The sequence below is a fragment of the Alligator mississippiensis genome, chromosome 6, assembly GCF_030867095.1.
Source record: "Alligator mississippiensis isolate rAllMis1 chromosome 6, rAllMis1, whole genome shotgun sequence".
NCBI classification, from domain to species: domain Eukaryota; kingdom Metazoa; phylum Chordata; order Crocodylia; family Alligatoridae; genus Alligator; species Alligator mississippiensis.
The window spans coordinates 87,759,860-87,777,525 of NC_081829.1; the positions used below are offsets into that span (position 1 = coordinate 87,759,860).

A 17,666-nucleotide genomic window follows, 5' to 3' on the forward strand; every position below is an offset into this window, starting at 1 on the left:
ACGCGCTCTTCTAGCCGGAACAGCTGGCCGGCCAGATGTTGCAGCGAGCCAGCGGCGCGGGCGGGGCCCGTCGGGATCCCTGCAGCACACCGGGTTTCTCCTCCCGGGTTTCTCCTCCCTCCCCGGGTGGATGTGACCGAGCTGTGTCCAGTGCTGCCGGCTCTCGGGAGTGGTGGCCTTGTGCTTCGGGAATGTGGGACGTGTCGCGCTTTCTGTTTATGTAGAATACGTAATAGAAAGAGCTACGTTTTTCACATTAGCTGTCTTATAGATCTATATCTCCATGTATCTCTATCTCCATAGATACATATAGAGATATATTTTAGCTGTTTCTTTCTAAATATATATTATATACGTCACTCTTTATATTTAACTTAGAGCTTCCTTTTTTTAGCTTTCTTTTTAAATATATATATATATATATATAACTTAGCTCTTTATATATGTGTGTGTATGTATGTGTGTATAAAGAAAGATCTAAGTTTTTCACATTAGCTCTATATATGTGTGTATTATATATATGTGTGTGTACACACACATATATATATTCACATTAGCTCTTTTTATGTGTGTATACACACACATGCATATATAAAAAGAGCTAATGTGAAAAACTTAGATCTTTATATATATATATACATATATATGTGTGTGTGTGTGTGTGTATAAAGATCACTTAGATCTGTGTGTGTGTGTGTGTGTATAAAGATCACTTAGATCTGTGTGTGTGTGTGTGTATAAAGATCACTTAGATCTGTGTGTGTGTGTGTGTGTATAAAGATCACTTAGATCTTTGTGTGTGTGTGTGTGTGTGTATAAAGATCACTTAGATCTTTGTGTGTGTGTGTGTGTGTACACAGATCTAAGTTTTTATATACATATATATATATAAGTGGGGGTTGCCTGTGTGTACAGATATAGATAGATAGATAGATAGATAGATAGATAGATAGATAGATAGATAGAGCTACACACACACACACACACACACAGGCAACCCCCACTTGGCACTCTTAATTGGTTCCTGGAAAACTGAGCATTAAGCGAAGGCAAAAGTATTTGATGACCCAAGGTGGCGACCATGAGCATTATAACAAAACTCACAGAGCGCTAAGTGGAATTGGATATCAATTTAAAATGAGTGTTACAGCAAAATAGTGCTAAGCAAAACAGAGTTAAGCAGGGGTTGCCTCTGTGTGTGTGTGTGTCTGTGTGTCTGTGTGTGTGTGAAAATAAAAGAAAGAGAGAACTTTTTCACATTCCCGAAGTGTAGACTTTAAGAACAACACCAAAAAATCATGAGAGTTGGCAATACTGAATATTGAACATGAAATATCAGCACTGGTGAACAAAGCCAGGACACTGTAAAAGTCTTTATCCCCACTACACTGCCTCCATCACTGCTGTCAACCATGAACGGCGTGTGCCCCTGGTGGCTGGGGGGACACAGCGTCAGCAGGAGTGCAGCGGTGGTAAGCGTGGAGCTCACTCATATGCCATCTGTGCTGTCAGTGGCAGGGGAGTTGGCGAGCGCCAATCAGGGGTCTTAGCCCCTGGTACTGTTGGCAACGGCTTTTTGTAGGGGATGCACTGCCATGCTCAGGGGTGCACGTGCACCCACCTGCACCCCCTATGCGTCACCCCTACTGTTAACCCAAAAGTCTTAATTGTTCATCCTCCTGGCTATGAGGAGGATCGGGGAGCGTCCACCCAAGCCATGAGATTGCCTCTGTGGTGCGCGAACTGCATCGTAGGCAAGTGTTGTTGTGCTGACGCAGCACCTGAGTATGCAATGTTTTAGCTGCTTCAGGGTCTTGTCATGCACTTCTAAGTGACAGTGGCCTCCTTAGACGACAGCAAAAACACCCTCCTTTTCTATGACTTGTTTAGGAGAGTAAAGTTAACTCTGTGCTATTTAACGCTGTAGCTAATTGTGGGATACAGTTTATGTGAGAGATGCTTCATCAAATAAAGTTGTATTGCTTAGGGAAGTCTGATTTAATTATCAGCTCTCTTTGTTACAGTTAGGTCTAGAGGCTCTAGTTATGCTTAGTGCTGTATAAATACATACAAAATACAGATCCTGCAAATGCTTCTGTAAAGTCAAGCCCATGCATAATTACTGTTTCTGAATAACTCTGCCTGTAGACAAGCCTCAAAATATCTTAATAAACTGAGTACACCAGATGTAGTGGAAAATAGTGCATGTACTGCAAATTCCCACCCCAGTGTACTGCAAAATAAATTCCTTTCAACAAGTTGTAAGTCTTTATAGCAAGGGTTCTCTCTCAGTCTTTTCTTACTCATGGTGTCCTGTGTTAGACTCAAGGCACCCTTCAGAAAATGCCAGCTCTTAGCTTTCTTTCCTTTTTTACCATGGACGATTAATAGACCAATTCTTCTGTTGCAAAGAATTCAGAAAGACTGTAACAGGTCAGAATGTTTTTGTCCCTACATATTCCTATTTAAAATCCTGGTTTTATCTTGTGAATGGTGTAGGTGTTTGCGCACCTATGAGTGCAAATATTGCACTGCACTCCACACCCCGCTTAAAAAGATCTCAGAGCACCCCAGGGTGCTGCAGTATCTTGCCTGAGAATCGCTTCTCTATAGAACTGGAATCTAGCTGTTTTCATTGGATTTTTTTAACTTGATGATCTGCCTCTTTTCTTTTCCTGTTCTAGGAAAAGGAAGATAACATCTTCCTAATTTCTCAGAATTCTTTGAATGTGATAACAAAGCAATGGATAAAGGAGAAGTGATTAACAGACTGCCTTGGAACTTCCAAAAGACCTTTATCAAGTTCTTGTGTAAGAGGCTATGAAAATAGGCATATAGTCCTTGACTGAGGGGCCAGGTACAAAAACCGGATCAAGAACTGGCTAAGGAACAAAGGTATTAAATTGTCAATTTTCATCATGGCAAAAGGTTAACAGCACTATGCCCTGGTGTTCCATACTAGGTCTCATTTACTATTAATATGTAATTTTATAATATTAATATGTAATATTAGCATTAATGATCTGTAAAGGGAGGCAAATAGTACCTATCAATAATATCCACAGTTAGAATTAATAACAGAATGTTTAAAGTGATACTCCACAAGCTGAAGCCAATCTCCATTAGAAATCTAACATGGTCAGGGTGGATTATCTCCCATTGGCCTACTGCACAGTACCTACACCTTTCTTTTTTTTTAAGCTTCAGAAATGACCAGTCAGACAGAAGCCTGAGGTTAAATCCAAAGTGGTCATTTCTATGTAATGCATTTGTTTTTTTGAGAAGTAGAGCTAGGAGGGGGGAAAAGACAGGAAGGAGAACGGGAAGGAAAATATTTCCAAAACAACTATGCAGACTTCTCAGGAGTCCTCCATTCCACACCCAGCTCCTCTTCCGATCCTCCCCACCCTTCTCACAGCAAAAAGAAACTATTATTTTGATAAGCTATCTGAGGGAATGCAAAGTGTCTCCTATCAGTCACCCTGTGATTAAGCCACTATTTAAATTATTTATAGTGCACTGTCGTTGTTAGGCAACTTCACATGTCTTTGTGGCTGCACAATATTTTAACTGTAAAAAAATACATAAAAATCAATAAAAGAAATAATTTTTTCTGTTAAAAAATTAAAATTCTATTACAATTTAAAATAGAAAGTAAAAAAAAGAAAAAAGAATTATCTTCTAAGCACACCAGCATCTAGAAATCCCTTTCATCTAGCTCTCTATTTTCCACAGAAAAATTAACCACTTGGATTGGGAGGAGGTGTGCTGGAAGTCTAGGTTCTGAACTGGAACACAGCTAAAATGACTGTCCATACTGTTCTAGTAACGAGGTGTCTGCTTCTGGGCTGGGAATAAAAGGCAAGTCAAACAGATGCCTGCATTTTTCATTTCCTTGCTTCTATAGTTTTGTGTTAAGTTTTTTAAGGATACAACAATCTTAGCATAGATGCATAGTACAGTTGCTATGTGGTTATATCCATATTTTTCTTTTTTTAATTATAAATGTATCTTCCAGAGAGTGACGGCTACTTTTACAGATCTTTGTTAAAATAGCAAATCAGCTCAGGCGCTCCATGGGTTGATGAAGAATTGAATCATCAGCGTAGCGACTGGTGTTTTTGTGAAAACAAGAAGATCCTGAATAGACTGAACAGCTTCACAAAGAACAACTCTTGTCAGCAAATACTTCTTTGGCTATCTCTCACAGTCACGGATGACTGTCTTCCAGGATTATCTTATCTGTGGGTCCAAAGATAGTTGACAAGACCAATCTGGGATCAACAGACTCTGCTGCAACTCAGGCATTTGTTTCTGTGTGGGTTGGGTAGCTCCAGATTCTTGATTTGGCCCGCCACATGCTGTTTCTGGTGCTCCTGCTTTTTTCTGTCTCCTGTGGTTGTCGTAAAGTTTTGCAGTACTGTGATCCTTGCAGCAGCGTCTTCCTCCACTTGGGGCGGTCCTAGGCAATAGTCTCTGATGAGTTGATGTGGATGTTGCATTTTTTCAAGATAGCCTTGAGGGTATCTTTGAAGTGCTTCCTCTGTCCTCTTCTTGAGCATATGCCTTGACTGAGCTGAGAGAATAAAACTTGCTTCGGGAGCTTAGAGTTGGACATCTGGATGGTGTGGCTGGCCCAGCCCAGTTGATATTGGATGTCTTCACCTCAATGCTTGTGGTATTTGCATGCAAGAGGATGCTAATGTTGTTGCATCTATCTTCTCACTGGATTCAAAGGATCTTTTGCAGGCAGTGTTGATAGTACTTTTCCAGCGACTTGAAATGTCTCCTGTACGTTGTCCACCTTTCAGCTCTGTACAGTAACATGGGGATCACAACTGCTTAATAAACCATGAGCTTGGTTTCGGATCTAGTGTCACAGTCTTTGAACACCCATTTCCTCAGCTGTCCAAAGGCTGCACTTCCACATCTGAGGTGATGTTGGATTTCTTCATCGATGTTAGCCTTGTGCGAGAGATGGCTTCTGAGGTATGGGAAATGGTCAACATTCTCCAGTCTCATCATGAATTTGAACTACCAGAGCTGGGGACTGCTCATTAAAAGCTTGTTGATGGGGGACCTTAGTCTTCTGAGTTAACATGAGTCCCATTTTCTTGTATGCTTCGGTAGAGATGTCAACAATTGCCCAAAGCACAGGCTACAGAATCATCAGTGTATTGGAGCTCAATGGCTGAGGTCAGGATAGACTTGGTTTTGGTTCAGAGCAGCAAATAATTGCTGCCTTATCAAGGATACTGTTGTCCATGGAACCATGTCATTTGTCCAAGATCTTTACTTCAATATTGGCTTCACTTCAATATTCACATAGCTTCCTAAAATGGCAAATGCTGCATGTTGCATGATCACTTTGAAACTATTCAGCCAGTTCAGGAGTTGTGTCCTTAACTAACTGAACACAATCCCTGAGGCCTGTCTACAGAGGGAGGTTATAAAGCAAGCCATGGAGTGAACACTAGCAGAGTGAATACTAGCTACTGCATACTAACTCCCACGTAGATGCTTGGGACAGAATTCTGTTATCCTTTGTGGACCCACAAGGCACTTTTCCAGCCACGTAAGTGGCCTTTTGTCACCTATGTGCAGTGTGCGATAAGTGTAGATACTAGGAATGTGAAAAATTAAATGGTTAAATGGTAAGTATAATTATACTGGTAATGCCTTACAATTAATGTCTAGTGCAGGATGCAGTCTGACGGGGAAGGGAAACAGTGCGGTGCCCCAGAAAGGCAGCCAAACAGGCACCGCAGTTGCCCTGCCTGCCAGTGCAGCATGCAGCTCTACCTCCGCCTCCCTCTCCCTGCAGGAGGGGCCTGACAGTGTGGTGGTGAGAGCACTGTGCTAAGAAGTCAGAGCTATGTGGTCAAATCCCAGGTGGGTGAACAGGACATAAAACCTGGGTCTGCTGCTTTTTAAGCAAGTGTTCTCCAGTCAGCACTTGGGTCAATAGCACTAGTTATGCATTTTTTCCAGTTACACTTTTATGGATTGTATACAGGACATGCGTATGTACCTACTTCCTTGTCCAGCCAGTGCATAGACCACTGACCATTCACGCTGCACCAGTAATTAAAAGGCACACTCTGCGTAAGTGTCAAGAAGGCTACTTATGTAGCTAGAAAACTGTCATTTAGGTGCAAAAGGCACCATTAGTGGGACTGATATGTACAATTTGGCTTATTCCATTGTGAAAGTGGAGTAAGTCACCTCTCATTTCCAAGTGAGAACGGTCACTTGGAAAGTTAGTGGAGGTGATAGCATGTTTTAAATTCACACCCTAGCTGAATGCACACTAACTTCCTCATGTAGATACCAGTAAACTCTTGATCCATGTTGAACCAACAGCTACTGCCTTACAGAAGATCCTGATTTTCATAAACTATTGCCTCCATCAGATAAATTCAGCATAAATCCTCATGTCCTTAACTAAGCATAGCTCAAACCATAATTTTCCCCAAGTAACTGTGATGAAAATCAGCCATTATGTAAATCGGACATATTTAGATGTATATAAGCCATAATATAGTTTTAGTTAAAATTTGCTTATTCTCACTAATACATTTTAAAATTTTTTTCCTCAGTTTGAAGTTTTTTAAGCCAGAGGGACGTGAAAAATCCCAAGCTTCAGAGCATGAACATTTTTCAGGTTAAAATAGATTAGAACTTGGAAATGGCTGATTTTCTCAAAATCCCTCAGAACACTCAAGCTTTGCTAAGAGATTACGGACTGAAAAGCCAGGCAGCTTCAGTGTTTTATAAAACTGGAACTGTTACTCTAAGTGTAAAATTGAAGACAGCTTAACTATTGGGATGCAATAGCAATTTCACAGCCATCTAAGTAAGGCAGCCTCTCCATGCTTCAGAAAGCAGCAATGCACAAGCACTTCAGACCACACCCAATACAATATATCAGGCAAAGCCTCCCCACATGACATCAGTGGAGATATGTACAATAGATTTTTTTCATGATAATGGTTTAAATAATGTAGTGCAGGAAAATCATTTAAAGCAGGGGTGTCAAAGAAACAGCCTGCAGAGCCACATCACTTGGTCTCTGGTGCTGGCCCCACATGGAGCAAATCCAGGACCCTCCTCCCCCCTGCATCCCAGATCCAGTGCCTGTGGCACCCACTCTGACTGATCTGGGATGCAAGCCACACATGGTGCCCACTCCAGCCAGTCTGGGCCAGGTGCCATGCACAGTGCAAGTCCTGGAGTGGGCTCCATGTGTGACGCAGTCCCAGACCAGCCAGAGCAGGTGCTTGATCTGGTATGGGGTGGGGAGGGGGAGAGGGTGGGTCCCCCTGCATGCTAGATCTGGTGGATGCTCCAGCCAGTCTGGGACCCACTATGCATGCAGCATCCTCCCTGGACTGGCTGGAGTGGGCACCATTTGCAACTCATGAGCCAATCTGGCCAGATCTGGTGCCAGGTGTGGTGCAGTTCTAGACCAGTTGGAGCGAGCGTCATGGGGGGACCCACACCATGGATAGCCTTCATCTGGCCCAGTGTGACCTTACACCATGGATAGCCTTCAGGGCCAGGTGAGTTTGACATGTCAGCTTTAATGCAACTGTCCAGGTTGCAAAGTAAAGTGAGAAGAGAAGACATCAATTTATTACACCAACTATTGACTCAGTATCATGCAGCTTGTGTGATATGAGTCTGAGGCAGACAAGGGCAGATCCAGGGAGGAGGCGCAATGGTGCAGTTGCACCCGCCTTTGAATCCTGCTCCACCCAAAGTTCAAAATGAACTGTTTGGCAGTGGCAACAGCATTTCTATTCAGGCAGTGCTGAGGGAGTCAGTTGACTTCCTGGCTCATTATAATCTACCACAGGGGTTTTCAACCCTTTTTATCTAGTGTACCCCTTCTGTCTCAAAGTTTCAGGCAGATATAAGGCTACACTAATTAACATTAAATGCAGAGGGAGAAAAAATTATTTGGGGAGACTGAGCGTGCGTGTGCATGCATGCACATGTCCCACCAGTAGTAAGCCTGTCGGGGAGGGGAAAAGGCTGGGGGAAGGGGGGTGCAGATTGAGCCCCCGTGGTAAGGGAGGGATTGGGGCACAGACAGGGGCTGGGGTGAATGGGGCCCCAGCCAGGCTGGGTGGTGGGACAATCAGAGCCTGGGCAGCTTGTGCAGGGGCATAGGGGGGCTCCTGCTGCTGCACACACCCCGGCGGAGGCCTGGGGGGGTATGTGCCCTCAGATCTGTGTGGGGTGGAGGTGGCAGCCACTGTGCGCTGAGCTTTGTGTACACTGCAGCTGCCCCTGGAGCTGTGTGACGCCATGTGCATGGTGGGCAGGGGGTGGGCAGAGGGAGCAGTGCGGCCCAGGCACATGGCATTGCAGTACTCCTGGGGCAGCTGCACTTATTTGATAAAATGTACGCTTATTAGATCAAATTAAATGCAATAAAGTTAATAATTTTAAAACAGTAATTTTTTCTCATTTGTTCTGCATACTCTGTACGACCTTTTTAAGTATCTCTAGGGGTATATGTACCCCCAGTTGACAACCACTGTAGTCTACCAAATCTGTTCTGAACTCTTCATTCCACAAGTGTTAACGACCCTCTCTCCTTCATAATGGTCTTGATGGTTCCCTAACCAAGCTATTCTTTCTTCTGCAATTCTGCTCTCAGCTGCTCCTGTAGCTCCTGTTTCACAGCCCTGCAGACTGTGTTTAGCTGGAAACATGAAGTCAGGGATGGAAATAACTTGGCACCAAGCAGAGAAGGTGCTGCCCAGATGCTCGAGGTGAGGCTTGGTTTTATGTATCTGAGCAAGAGAGGGACATTTCAGTCTCATGACATGGGGTTGAATGAAACAGCATCCTTTGAGAATGTCTTGCCTGCTCTGTTGTGCTTTTGTCTCAGAGCTGCAAAGCGGGGGCCTACTTCATGCCTGCCTTGTGCTTTTACACATTATACCCGATGCAGCAAATGAAGCACACTGCAATACAACGGCTTCTCCTCCTTGTACCTTGAACAGGACAACAGTCTTGCCCCTAGCTCCTCTTGGACGGAGAGCAAGATGCATTGGGTGCTATGGGATGATGTCCTATGCATGCCATCCACACCCCCCTTTTGACCTGCCCCCAGGCCTGGGGGCTGAGCCACTAACAGCCGCAGCGGAGGGGGATCTGTGCCCTTTCATGGCCCCTAGGGGCGCTTGGGACTCAGCACCAGTCAGTGTTGCCAGGTCTTAAATATAAAAGTATTGGAAGCTCAAAATGATCATATTTGATGAAAAACTATTGTACACGGAAAAAAATATGCATATAAATTTGCAAATAAGTTTGCAAATAAGTCTTATTTACTGTATATTGCTCATTGTAACACTCTAGAGAGCAAGTAAGAACTGGGTCATCGAAGTTGAAGCGTGTCTTCAGTTGAAGGCCAGCAGTCAACAAAGTAGAAAGTTGGTTATTGCTTCTTGAAGACTCAGATCAAGCATAATGGCTTCTTAACCTGGCAGGGGAAATACCATGTATGTGTCTGAGAAAGCAGTTTTCCTGAGATGCTCTGCTCTTTTGGAGTGGTTCAGTACCCGCCAAGGTACAGCGGCTTTAAACCCAGTTTATGGAAATGGGAGTCTCCTCCCTTGCTTGCTCCGAAGGCCCTATGGCTAAGGGCAAGCAAAACTCAGAGGCATCTAGTAGGATGCCCGCCAAAGGTTTTGGAAACATCTGAAGCCCCAGATGGGGGTAGAGGATGTTTGCTGGCAATAGGGCCGCTTATGGTTCTGGACTGGCTTTTGGATTTGAAATTTGTTTTGGCTAATTTGGCTTGGACCATGGAAAATTTAAATAAAAAAAGACTCCCTGAGAGTGACTTGGCTGTTGCATGCTGCGTCAACGAGCTGCCTCCAAAAATCGTCCATTTTGCGCACTGTTATTAGGACTGATCCTGCAACCTAAAAGGGTTGAAATCAGTGGGGGCCTTAGGGTTGTTGGGCAAGGGCCTCTTCTTACCCCTTAGAGGTACGCAGGTAAATATAACCCTGCAACAGTTGTATCGTGGATCTTTTTAATATTCGTTGGGGGAATCAAATAAATAGTCAATGCCAATAGAGCCACTTCCTTGCAAAAATTTCACCTTCCCCACATCCCACAAATCTGTTGCAACATTTTGGGGCCTCCTAAAATGTGCCCCCCCTCCCAAGTCTGTTGCACCATTTGGGGGCTGTCTAAAGCGTGCCCCCCTCCAAAAAAAATTTACTGCAACATTTTGGGGCCACCTAAAGCGTGCCCCTCCAATCTGTTGCAACATTTTGGGGACACCTAAAGTATGCCCTTACCCATCCCCCCCAAAAATCTTGCAACATTTTGGTGCCACCCAAAATGTGCCCTCACCCCCCCCCCCAAAAATCTGTTGCAATATTTTGGGGACACCTAAAGTATGCCCTTACCCATCCCCAAAAAACCTTGCAATGTTTTAGTGCCACCTAGAATGTGCCCTCACCCCCCCCCCCCCCAAAAAATGTTGCAATATTTTGGGGACACCTAAAGTATGCCCTTACCCACCCCAAATAATCTGTTGCAATATTTTGGGGCCATCTAAAGTGTCCCCCTCCCCTCCAAAAAAAATCTGTTGCAATATTTTGGGGACACCTAAAGTATGCCCTTACCCATCCCCCAAAAAAACCTTGCAATGTTTTGGTGCCACCTAGAATGTGCCCTCACCCCCCAAAAAATTGCAATATTTTGGGGACACCTAAAGTATGCCCTTACCCACCCCAAATAATCTGTTGCAATATTTTGGGGACACCTAAAGTATGCCCTTACCCATCCCAAAAAAAACCTTGCAATGTTTTGGTGCCACCTAGAATGTGCCCTCACCCCCCAAAAAATTGCAATATTTTGGGGACACCTAAAGTATGCCCTTACCCACCCCAAATAATCTGTTGCAATATTTTGGGGACACCTAAAGTATGCCCTTACCCATCCCAAAAAAAACCTTGCAATGTTTTGGTGCCACCTAGAATGTGCCCTCACCCCCCCAAAAATTGCAATATTTTGGGGACACCTAAAGTATGCCCTTACCCACCCCAAATAATCTGTTGCAATATTTTGGGGCCACCTAAAGTGTCCCCCTCCCCCCCAAAATTCTGTTGCAAACACCAGTGACGAAGCACTGGTTGAGACGCCGGCGCACACACGGGAGCCCCGCCCATCGGCCCGAACTCCGGCGCGCGGCGCCAAGGGGCGGGCTTTCCGCTTCCGGACACGTCAGCGCGCGGGGGTGGTCACGTGACGCGCTCCCTTTCCGGCCTGCAGGCTGCCTGGCTGGGCGCGCGGGGGAGAGGCCGCGCTGAGGGGAGCGCGCCGCCGCCATCATGCCGGTCTACTTCCAGCGCCCCGAGAACGCCCTGAAGCGGGCCAATGGTGAGTGCGGCCGGGCCCCGCGGCAGCCGGGCTCAGGCCCCCTCCCCCGGCTCGGGCCGCGTGAGGCCGAGGCCTGGCACGAGGCGCCGCCGCCCCGCCGGCGTTGCAAGGCCGGTCCTCACGTTACCGCCCGCCTGCCCCCGGAAGGGCCTTCCCTGATGGAGCGGGTTGGAAATGCCACGTGCGGGGCGGGAGGGATCAAGAGGATCCTGCATCGCCGTCTCCTGGCCGTCCTCCAGCGGCGACACGTCGTGGAGCACGTGCTGTCTGTACTCACCCGCTTGAGCCCTTTCCCCCAGGGCACCTCGCGGGGTTGCAGTTGGCAGGATTTAGGGGGTGACGGTTTGGCTCGTCATGGCATTGCCCCCGTGACCCACGTTTGGGTCATGACCCGGGTTGGGGGGGGAGGCAAATGGTGTAAATTCCGCAGCTCAGACCTTCCTCGCCTAATGAGGGCCTTGAGGGAAGGTCGCAGCTGTGTGGGAGCCCCGCAGAGGAGAGGAGACCTTTCTCAAGGCTATCCACAAAATCGAATCGTTGTTAATTGTCAGTGGACATGTCACGTTCCACCTGAAACCTATCGGAAAACAGCACGTTACAGCGTACTGTTTGTACTTGATCAAGTGAAACTTAAGGAGGTGTTCGCATTGTTGTACTTCAGTTTCCGAATGGTTTCACTCCCTAGAGAGGGATCGAATCCCGAAGAAACAAAATTGTGACGATTTTTGAGATCCGCATAAAAACACAGGGTGCTTTTTCTTCCCAAGCATAGTTGGAGAAAACCCCTCTCAGTCACTGCCCACACCTGAGCTGTAAGGAGCTGGATTTAATAACATTTGTGGGAGAACACACTACATTTCCAGGCTTGTCAAAGTCCATCTCCACCATGTTCTTCATCTAATAAAAGATAACACTCCCTGCCCAAATCCCTTGCCTCTCACAGTTGTGGTAAGAGCTTATGTGACAAATAGTATGTCCGTGGTCGTGTCAGGGGTGCTGCTATAATCTCTGCTAGTTTTCCTAATGTCTGTTCTGGCTAGATTTGGGCCTCCACCAAGTTGCAGTTCTGTTTAGAAAATCCTGTGAATAGTTATAAATACACCCCTTGTCTTAGATAGCTAATAGTCTTCATTAGGTGATATAGTTGGAAAGACCAACACAATCCACAGTCAAGTACTAATATTCCATTACAGGATTAAGTATTTAAATTTAAGTATTAGTAGTTGTTAGGGGTGCACCGATAAAGATTTTTTGGGGTGATACTGATGGCCGATGTATTAACTAGCCATATCGGCTGATAACAATCAAATAGCTGATTTACAGGAGCACAACCCGGCAGCTTGGAGAGCAGCCTGCTGCTGGTAAGTCTGGGGTGGTGGGGAAAGGGCCGTGGGGGAGGAATATTGAGGCTGCTACGGTAGGGAGGGAGTGGGGCATGTACAGGTGCTGCCCAGTGAGGGCAGGGCACAGGGTGGAGCTGCAGGTGGCTCGTCTGTGCAGAGGGGGGATAGCTTCCTGCTGCTGTGCACACCCCCAGGGGAGGCATGGGGGGCATTTGTCCCACTGGATTTGTGTGCAGGATGAGGTCAGGCTGCCTGCTGTGGGCTCAGGGCCAGGGGCTGTGTCAGTTTCTTCTGGTGGGCAGGTTGGGCTTGGGGTGGGCGGGAGCAGGGCAAGCTCCCTGCAAGTGATACCAAAGACTGGATGGAGCGTGGTGGAGGTGAGGCCAGCACCATTGGCCTTGGGTCCCTTGCCCTGCTCCCTTCAAGTGGTGCCAAGGACAAGAAGCGGGGTAGGGCTGGACACAGGGAGGCTTTGAGCTATTGGGCCCCAACTAAAACTGAGAGGGAGGGAGGGGAGTGGGATGGGGGGCATGGTGGCAGCGCCTTGCCGCTGCCACAACCTGACAACAGCCCTAAAGGGGGCGGGAATCAAGCCTGGCCCCAAAGTGGCAGGGGCCAAGGTGTGGGGAGCAGGCTCCTTTGCCTCTCTCCCCAACTGAATGAGAAGTGAGGGCAGGGCCGAATGCGGGACTCTGTCCCCGCTCACCATGACAGCGAGGAGTGCGTCACTGGGCCCTGACAAAAGCCAGTGGGGGGAGGGGCACGGTGACAGCGCCCAACTGTTGTCAGGCCCTGCCAACAGCTGGCAGGGAGTGGGGAAGGATGGCAGGTGGACATGGGCCAGGCAGACCCAGAGCATGTGGATGGTGGGGAGTGGCACCGGAGTGTGGGGGTGGGGGGAATGGGCTTGGATCGGAAGCGGTGGGAGAGTGGAGGGAAATGGGCCCAGACCTGAAGGGGAGGTAGGGTGGGAACCGACCTGGATTTAGAGGGTTGGGAGGAAGCAGGGCCGGACCTGAAACATGGTTTGGGGGAGCCAGACACAGGCAGGCCTCTGTCTTTGTGTTGTTTCTCCTCCCCTGCCCCCGGGCGGCAGTTGGCTAGTTCTTATATAATAAAGGGCTTAGTCCATCTGTCTGTCTGTCCGTAATGCTCTTGAAGCACTCTGATTGGTTGTTTCACTAACCAATCAGTGTGGAGCGCCGCCATGACGGCAGAGACGGGGCGGAGTGAGGCCAGTGTTGCTGGCTTTGCCCCCCCCTGCTCCATCCCTGCCATTATGGTGGTGCTCCACTGCCTCAGAGGAACAGCGGGGCAAGGCCAATGGCACTGGAGTGGGCAGTGGTGTGGGGTACTGGCGAAGGGAGATGAAGGGAATGGCAGGGCAAGCTTCCCCCCCCTGTTTCTCTGGAGGCGGTGGTGGGTGGTGCTGCTGCCAGGGGTACACTGATTCAAAAGGTTGAAAACCCCTAGTCTAAATTGTATGTTAGGGTGTAGCAAAATTTGCAAAACAATTTTGTAGTGCTGTATGCTGCCAAATGTAAATGGGGCCTTCAGACATTTTACCTGGAGGAACCAGTTTGTCTTTTAAGTAAAATCACTGCTTGCTAAACATGTTAATTAACATTTAGTAATCTGGGCACAAAATTACAGTAGCACCATAGTTTTGACAATACAAAGCTGCCAGCCATGGTAATTTTTTTTAGTTTAAACATTCTGATTGTGATTTCAAGTTTCTGTTGAAACTTGAGTGCCCCTGTGAATTTTCATGTAATCTTCCCATAGGATTACTAGTTCAACCACCACCATAAATAAATGTTCTCTTTTGTGAGTCACTTCCATTGTTAGACTGGTTTAGCAGGTGTAGTCCTGTTTCAGATACCTTAAATCTTTTTGTGTATTACTGCTGTCATTCCTTTCTTTCTCTAATTCCTTATTCCTTTGTTGTTTTCTTCCCAAATTGTAGGGACCTCACCATTTTTCATGGATTATGGAAAATATTAGGGCTTTTACTCATCTGCGTTCTTTGCTTTTTAGCCAGTTCTGTCCAGTACCATATTATTCTCCATCCTCTCCCTGTTTTCCTCAGAGTTTACTTTTCTTGCCCTTTCATAGTTAAGATTGTCTTTATTACAGGTTGTGTATCTGGTAAGCTGTCTGTGCTGCTCTGATATCATTTTCTCTTGAACGGCTTGACATACCTCATATTGTACTTCACAGTGTAAGGGAAATCAGACCCCTTATTTCAGTGTGATGTCCTCTTAATAACTGCATCTCTTAGGATTTGAGGTTGATAAGAGGAGTAGTTAGCAGGCCTCTGTGTTGGAATTAGCCTTAAAACTGAGGGCATATATTTCACTAAACATATTACATTTTTTTTAACCCAAATCCAAGGTGTTTTTTAGTTGAAGATAGCCCCCCCGCCTCCCCCCATAACAATTAGATTCTGTATGTGGAAAACTATGTATATGGAAAATCTTAAATTTGTTATAATTATTGGAGAGTTATCTTAAATTTGCTCCCCCTCACTGCTGTGGTGGGGAAGTAGTGGTGGGGGGTGAGGTGTCAGACCCTCACCCATTGGTTTTCTTGTCTGCCCATCTTGCCCCTTGCCTCTTTCTGTGCCTGTCTTCCCTGCCATTTGCATGTTGCCCCCCTCCCATATAACCCCTGTTGCTTATCCCCCATGCCCCTTCTATGTCTGTGCTTGACTCCTGCTTCCTGTCCCCACTGCCACCTGCCTCCTGTGCCCTTGCTTCCCTGTGTGTGCACCCCCTCCCTGCTCCCCCACCCTGATCCCCCTGCTACCTGGCAGATAGGGCAGGGAGCAGAAAACTGAGCAGCAGATTGAGTAAGAAAAAGTGATCAGAGTAGCACTAGGGGAGGATGTGAGATGCCTGCCAAAAAGGTTGGCCCCCACTGCTCTATACAATTCTGCTTTCAATTAGAATTCAGGAGAATTGACACTATAGTTACACAAACTGATACTTTCACTGGTCAATGAAATGAGATCAGTCAGCCAGGTTGGACTGTCAGTTAACTTTGACTCTTAGAGTTGATTAAATTATCATGGAAAATACAGAAAAGTGTATATTAAGTAGGTTATGTTCTTTGATTTGCATAATTTTATCATTGGAATTTACTTTCAGAATTCCTTGAGGTTGGCAAGAAACAACCTGCCCTTGATGTTCTTTATGATGTTATGAAAAGTAAAAAACATCGAACATGGCAAAAAATCCACGAGCCGATTATGCTGAAGTACCTGGAGCTCTGTGTGGACCTCCGCAAGAGCCACCTGGCAAAGGAAGGATTGTACCAGTACAAGAATATTTGCCAGCAGGTATGGATTGTGAAACCTTAATTTGCCTGTAGAAGCATGGCAGGCATCTGCTACAGATCTTTAAAAAATGTGTAATTGTTTTATATCAAGGCCCTTGATCCTGTGTTTGGGATCTGCCAGTGAGGGAATGGGATTTCTGGGGAATTTAATAATCTATGTAATAAATAGCATCTTGTGTTAGCACTGTTCATAAGAATTTGCACTTCAAACATTAGCTGTCTATTTTGGAGGCAGGCCACTTCAGATATCCTGCCTTTAATGTAGGTGAACATCAAATCTTTGGAGGATGTTGTTCGAGCCTATTTGAAATTAGCTGAAGAGAAAACTGAAGCTGCAAAGGAAGAATCCCAGCAGATGGTGCTTGATATTGAAGACCTGGATAATATTCAGACTCCAGAGAGGTAGGAAGTCTTTCTTTAAATGTAAACTTTCACTGCAGTACCTCTCTCTTCTGTGTTTGTACAGCACTAGTACAGAGAGTCTTCAGTCTGATAGATTGGGTCATAATACAAAGATCTGCTATGTTTCTAAGTGCTGTGTTTCTGATATATTTTAGATAAAGCTTACTTTAGCTCTTTCTTCTGAGAATTACTTTTAAAATAGGTTTTCACTTACTAAACACTTGGTCCGTACTTTTGGACGTTGGTTATGTTCAAGGGGTTTTGGAGTAAAATCAGTAATACTCTGAAGAGTATTGCAGAACTGGCAAGTCTGGATCTCCTGGAAGTTCTACATGTGGATTTAATTTTTGCACAGGTAATTTTCTAGTATTTTTTTTTAATACAACATTATAAAAGTAGCTGATGTATCTAATTTTTAGTAATTAGGCCTGCAGTGACCAGTGGAGTCAACAGATGAAGAACAGTGAACGAGGACATTTACGAAAGTTTGTAGGAATTGAGGGGGGGTGGTTATTTAAAGGTAAGGACAAAGAAGAGTGCATTGACCAAGGTATTAATGAAGGAAACATAGGATGATGCAGGGACAGTTGGTTGGGACCTAATGGAAGCTATTTAGTCCATGGAGTGTCATGTGATGGAACTTGCGGAAGAGAAGATCTGGGGACCTAGAGATGCAGCTGGAGACCATTCAGAGTGCAAATGAGAAGTTAAGGACATGAGGGTGCAGAAAGAAAGGAAATGTTAGAGATGTGCTGAACAAGAGGGCTTGGATGGCAGACTCCTGGATGAGGAACCTAACCCTTAGAAGCACATGAATACTAGAGTGAGGCAAAGGAAGAGACTAGCTAGTAGAAGAGAAACAGAATTGCAGAATCAGCTTGCTGTGCTGGAGAAGAAGAGGAGAAACTCCTGCCTTCCAGCTGTGGTGCAGAAGTGGCAGCAGCATAGATGCAGCTTTCAGCTTCTTAGCCCCAGCACAGCTCCTCACCAGCTGGAAGCTGTGCCCAGGATGCAGCTGAGGAGCAGCAGGCTGGGGGAAGAAGTCCTCTGCATCATAGGCACAGTTCCCAGTTGCCTGGCCCTGGTGTGGGCACAGGGAAAGTCTCCTGCCACAGATGTACCACAGAAGTGACCTGGCCCATGTTGGACCAGAGCTGGGTTGTTCTGGCT

General features: G+C 46.1%; 1 protein-coding gene and 1 long non-coding RNA gene across 2 annotated transcripts in view; both read left to right on the forward strand.

The window, feature by feature from the left end:
* The first annotated feature begins 528 nt into the window (after positions 1 to 528).
* Positions 529 to 4,862, forward strand: LOC109282795 (uncharacterized). The gene is made up of 2 exons (XR_009463124.1): positions 529 to 2,895; positions 3,736 to 4,862. It is a non-coding gene; the product is annotated as an uncharacterized LOC109282795 (long non-coding RNA).
* A 6,421-nt stretch (positions 4,863 to 11,283) lies between these two features.
* The window catches only part of EIF3A (eukaryotic translation initiation factor 3 subunit A), a 39,774-nt gene continuing 33,391 nt past the window's right edge, over positions 11,284 to 17,666 (forward strand). Inside the window, exons 1-3 of the mRNA XM_059730082.1 lie at positions 11,284 to 11,412; positions 15,905 to 16,095; positions 16,360 to 16,496. Coding sequence (XP_059586065.1) covers positions 11,364 to 11,412; positions 15,905 to 16,095; positions 16,360 to 16,496 — 377 coding nt within the window. The 5' untranslated portion in view covers positions 11,284 to 11,363. The remainder of the gene's footprint in view (positions 11,413 to 15,904; positions 16,096 to 16,359; positions 16,497 to 17,666) is intronic.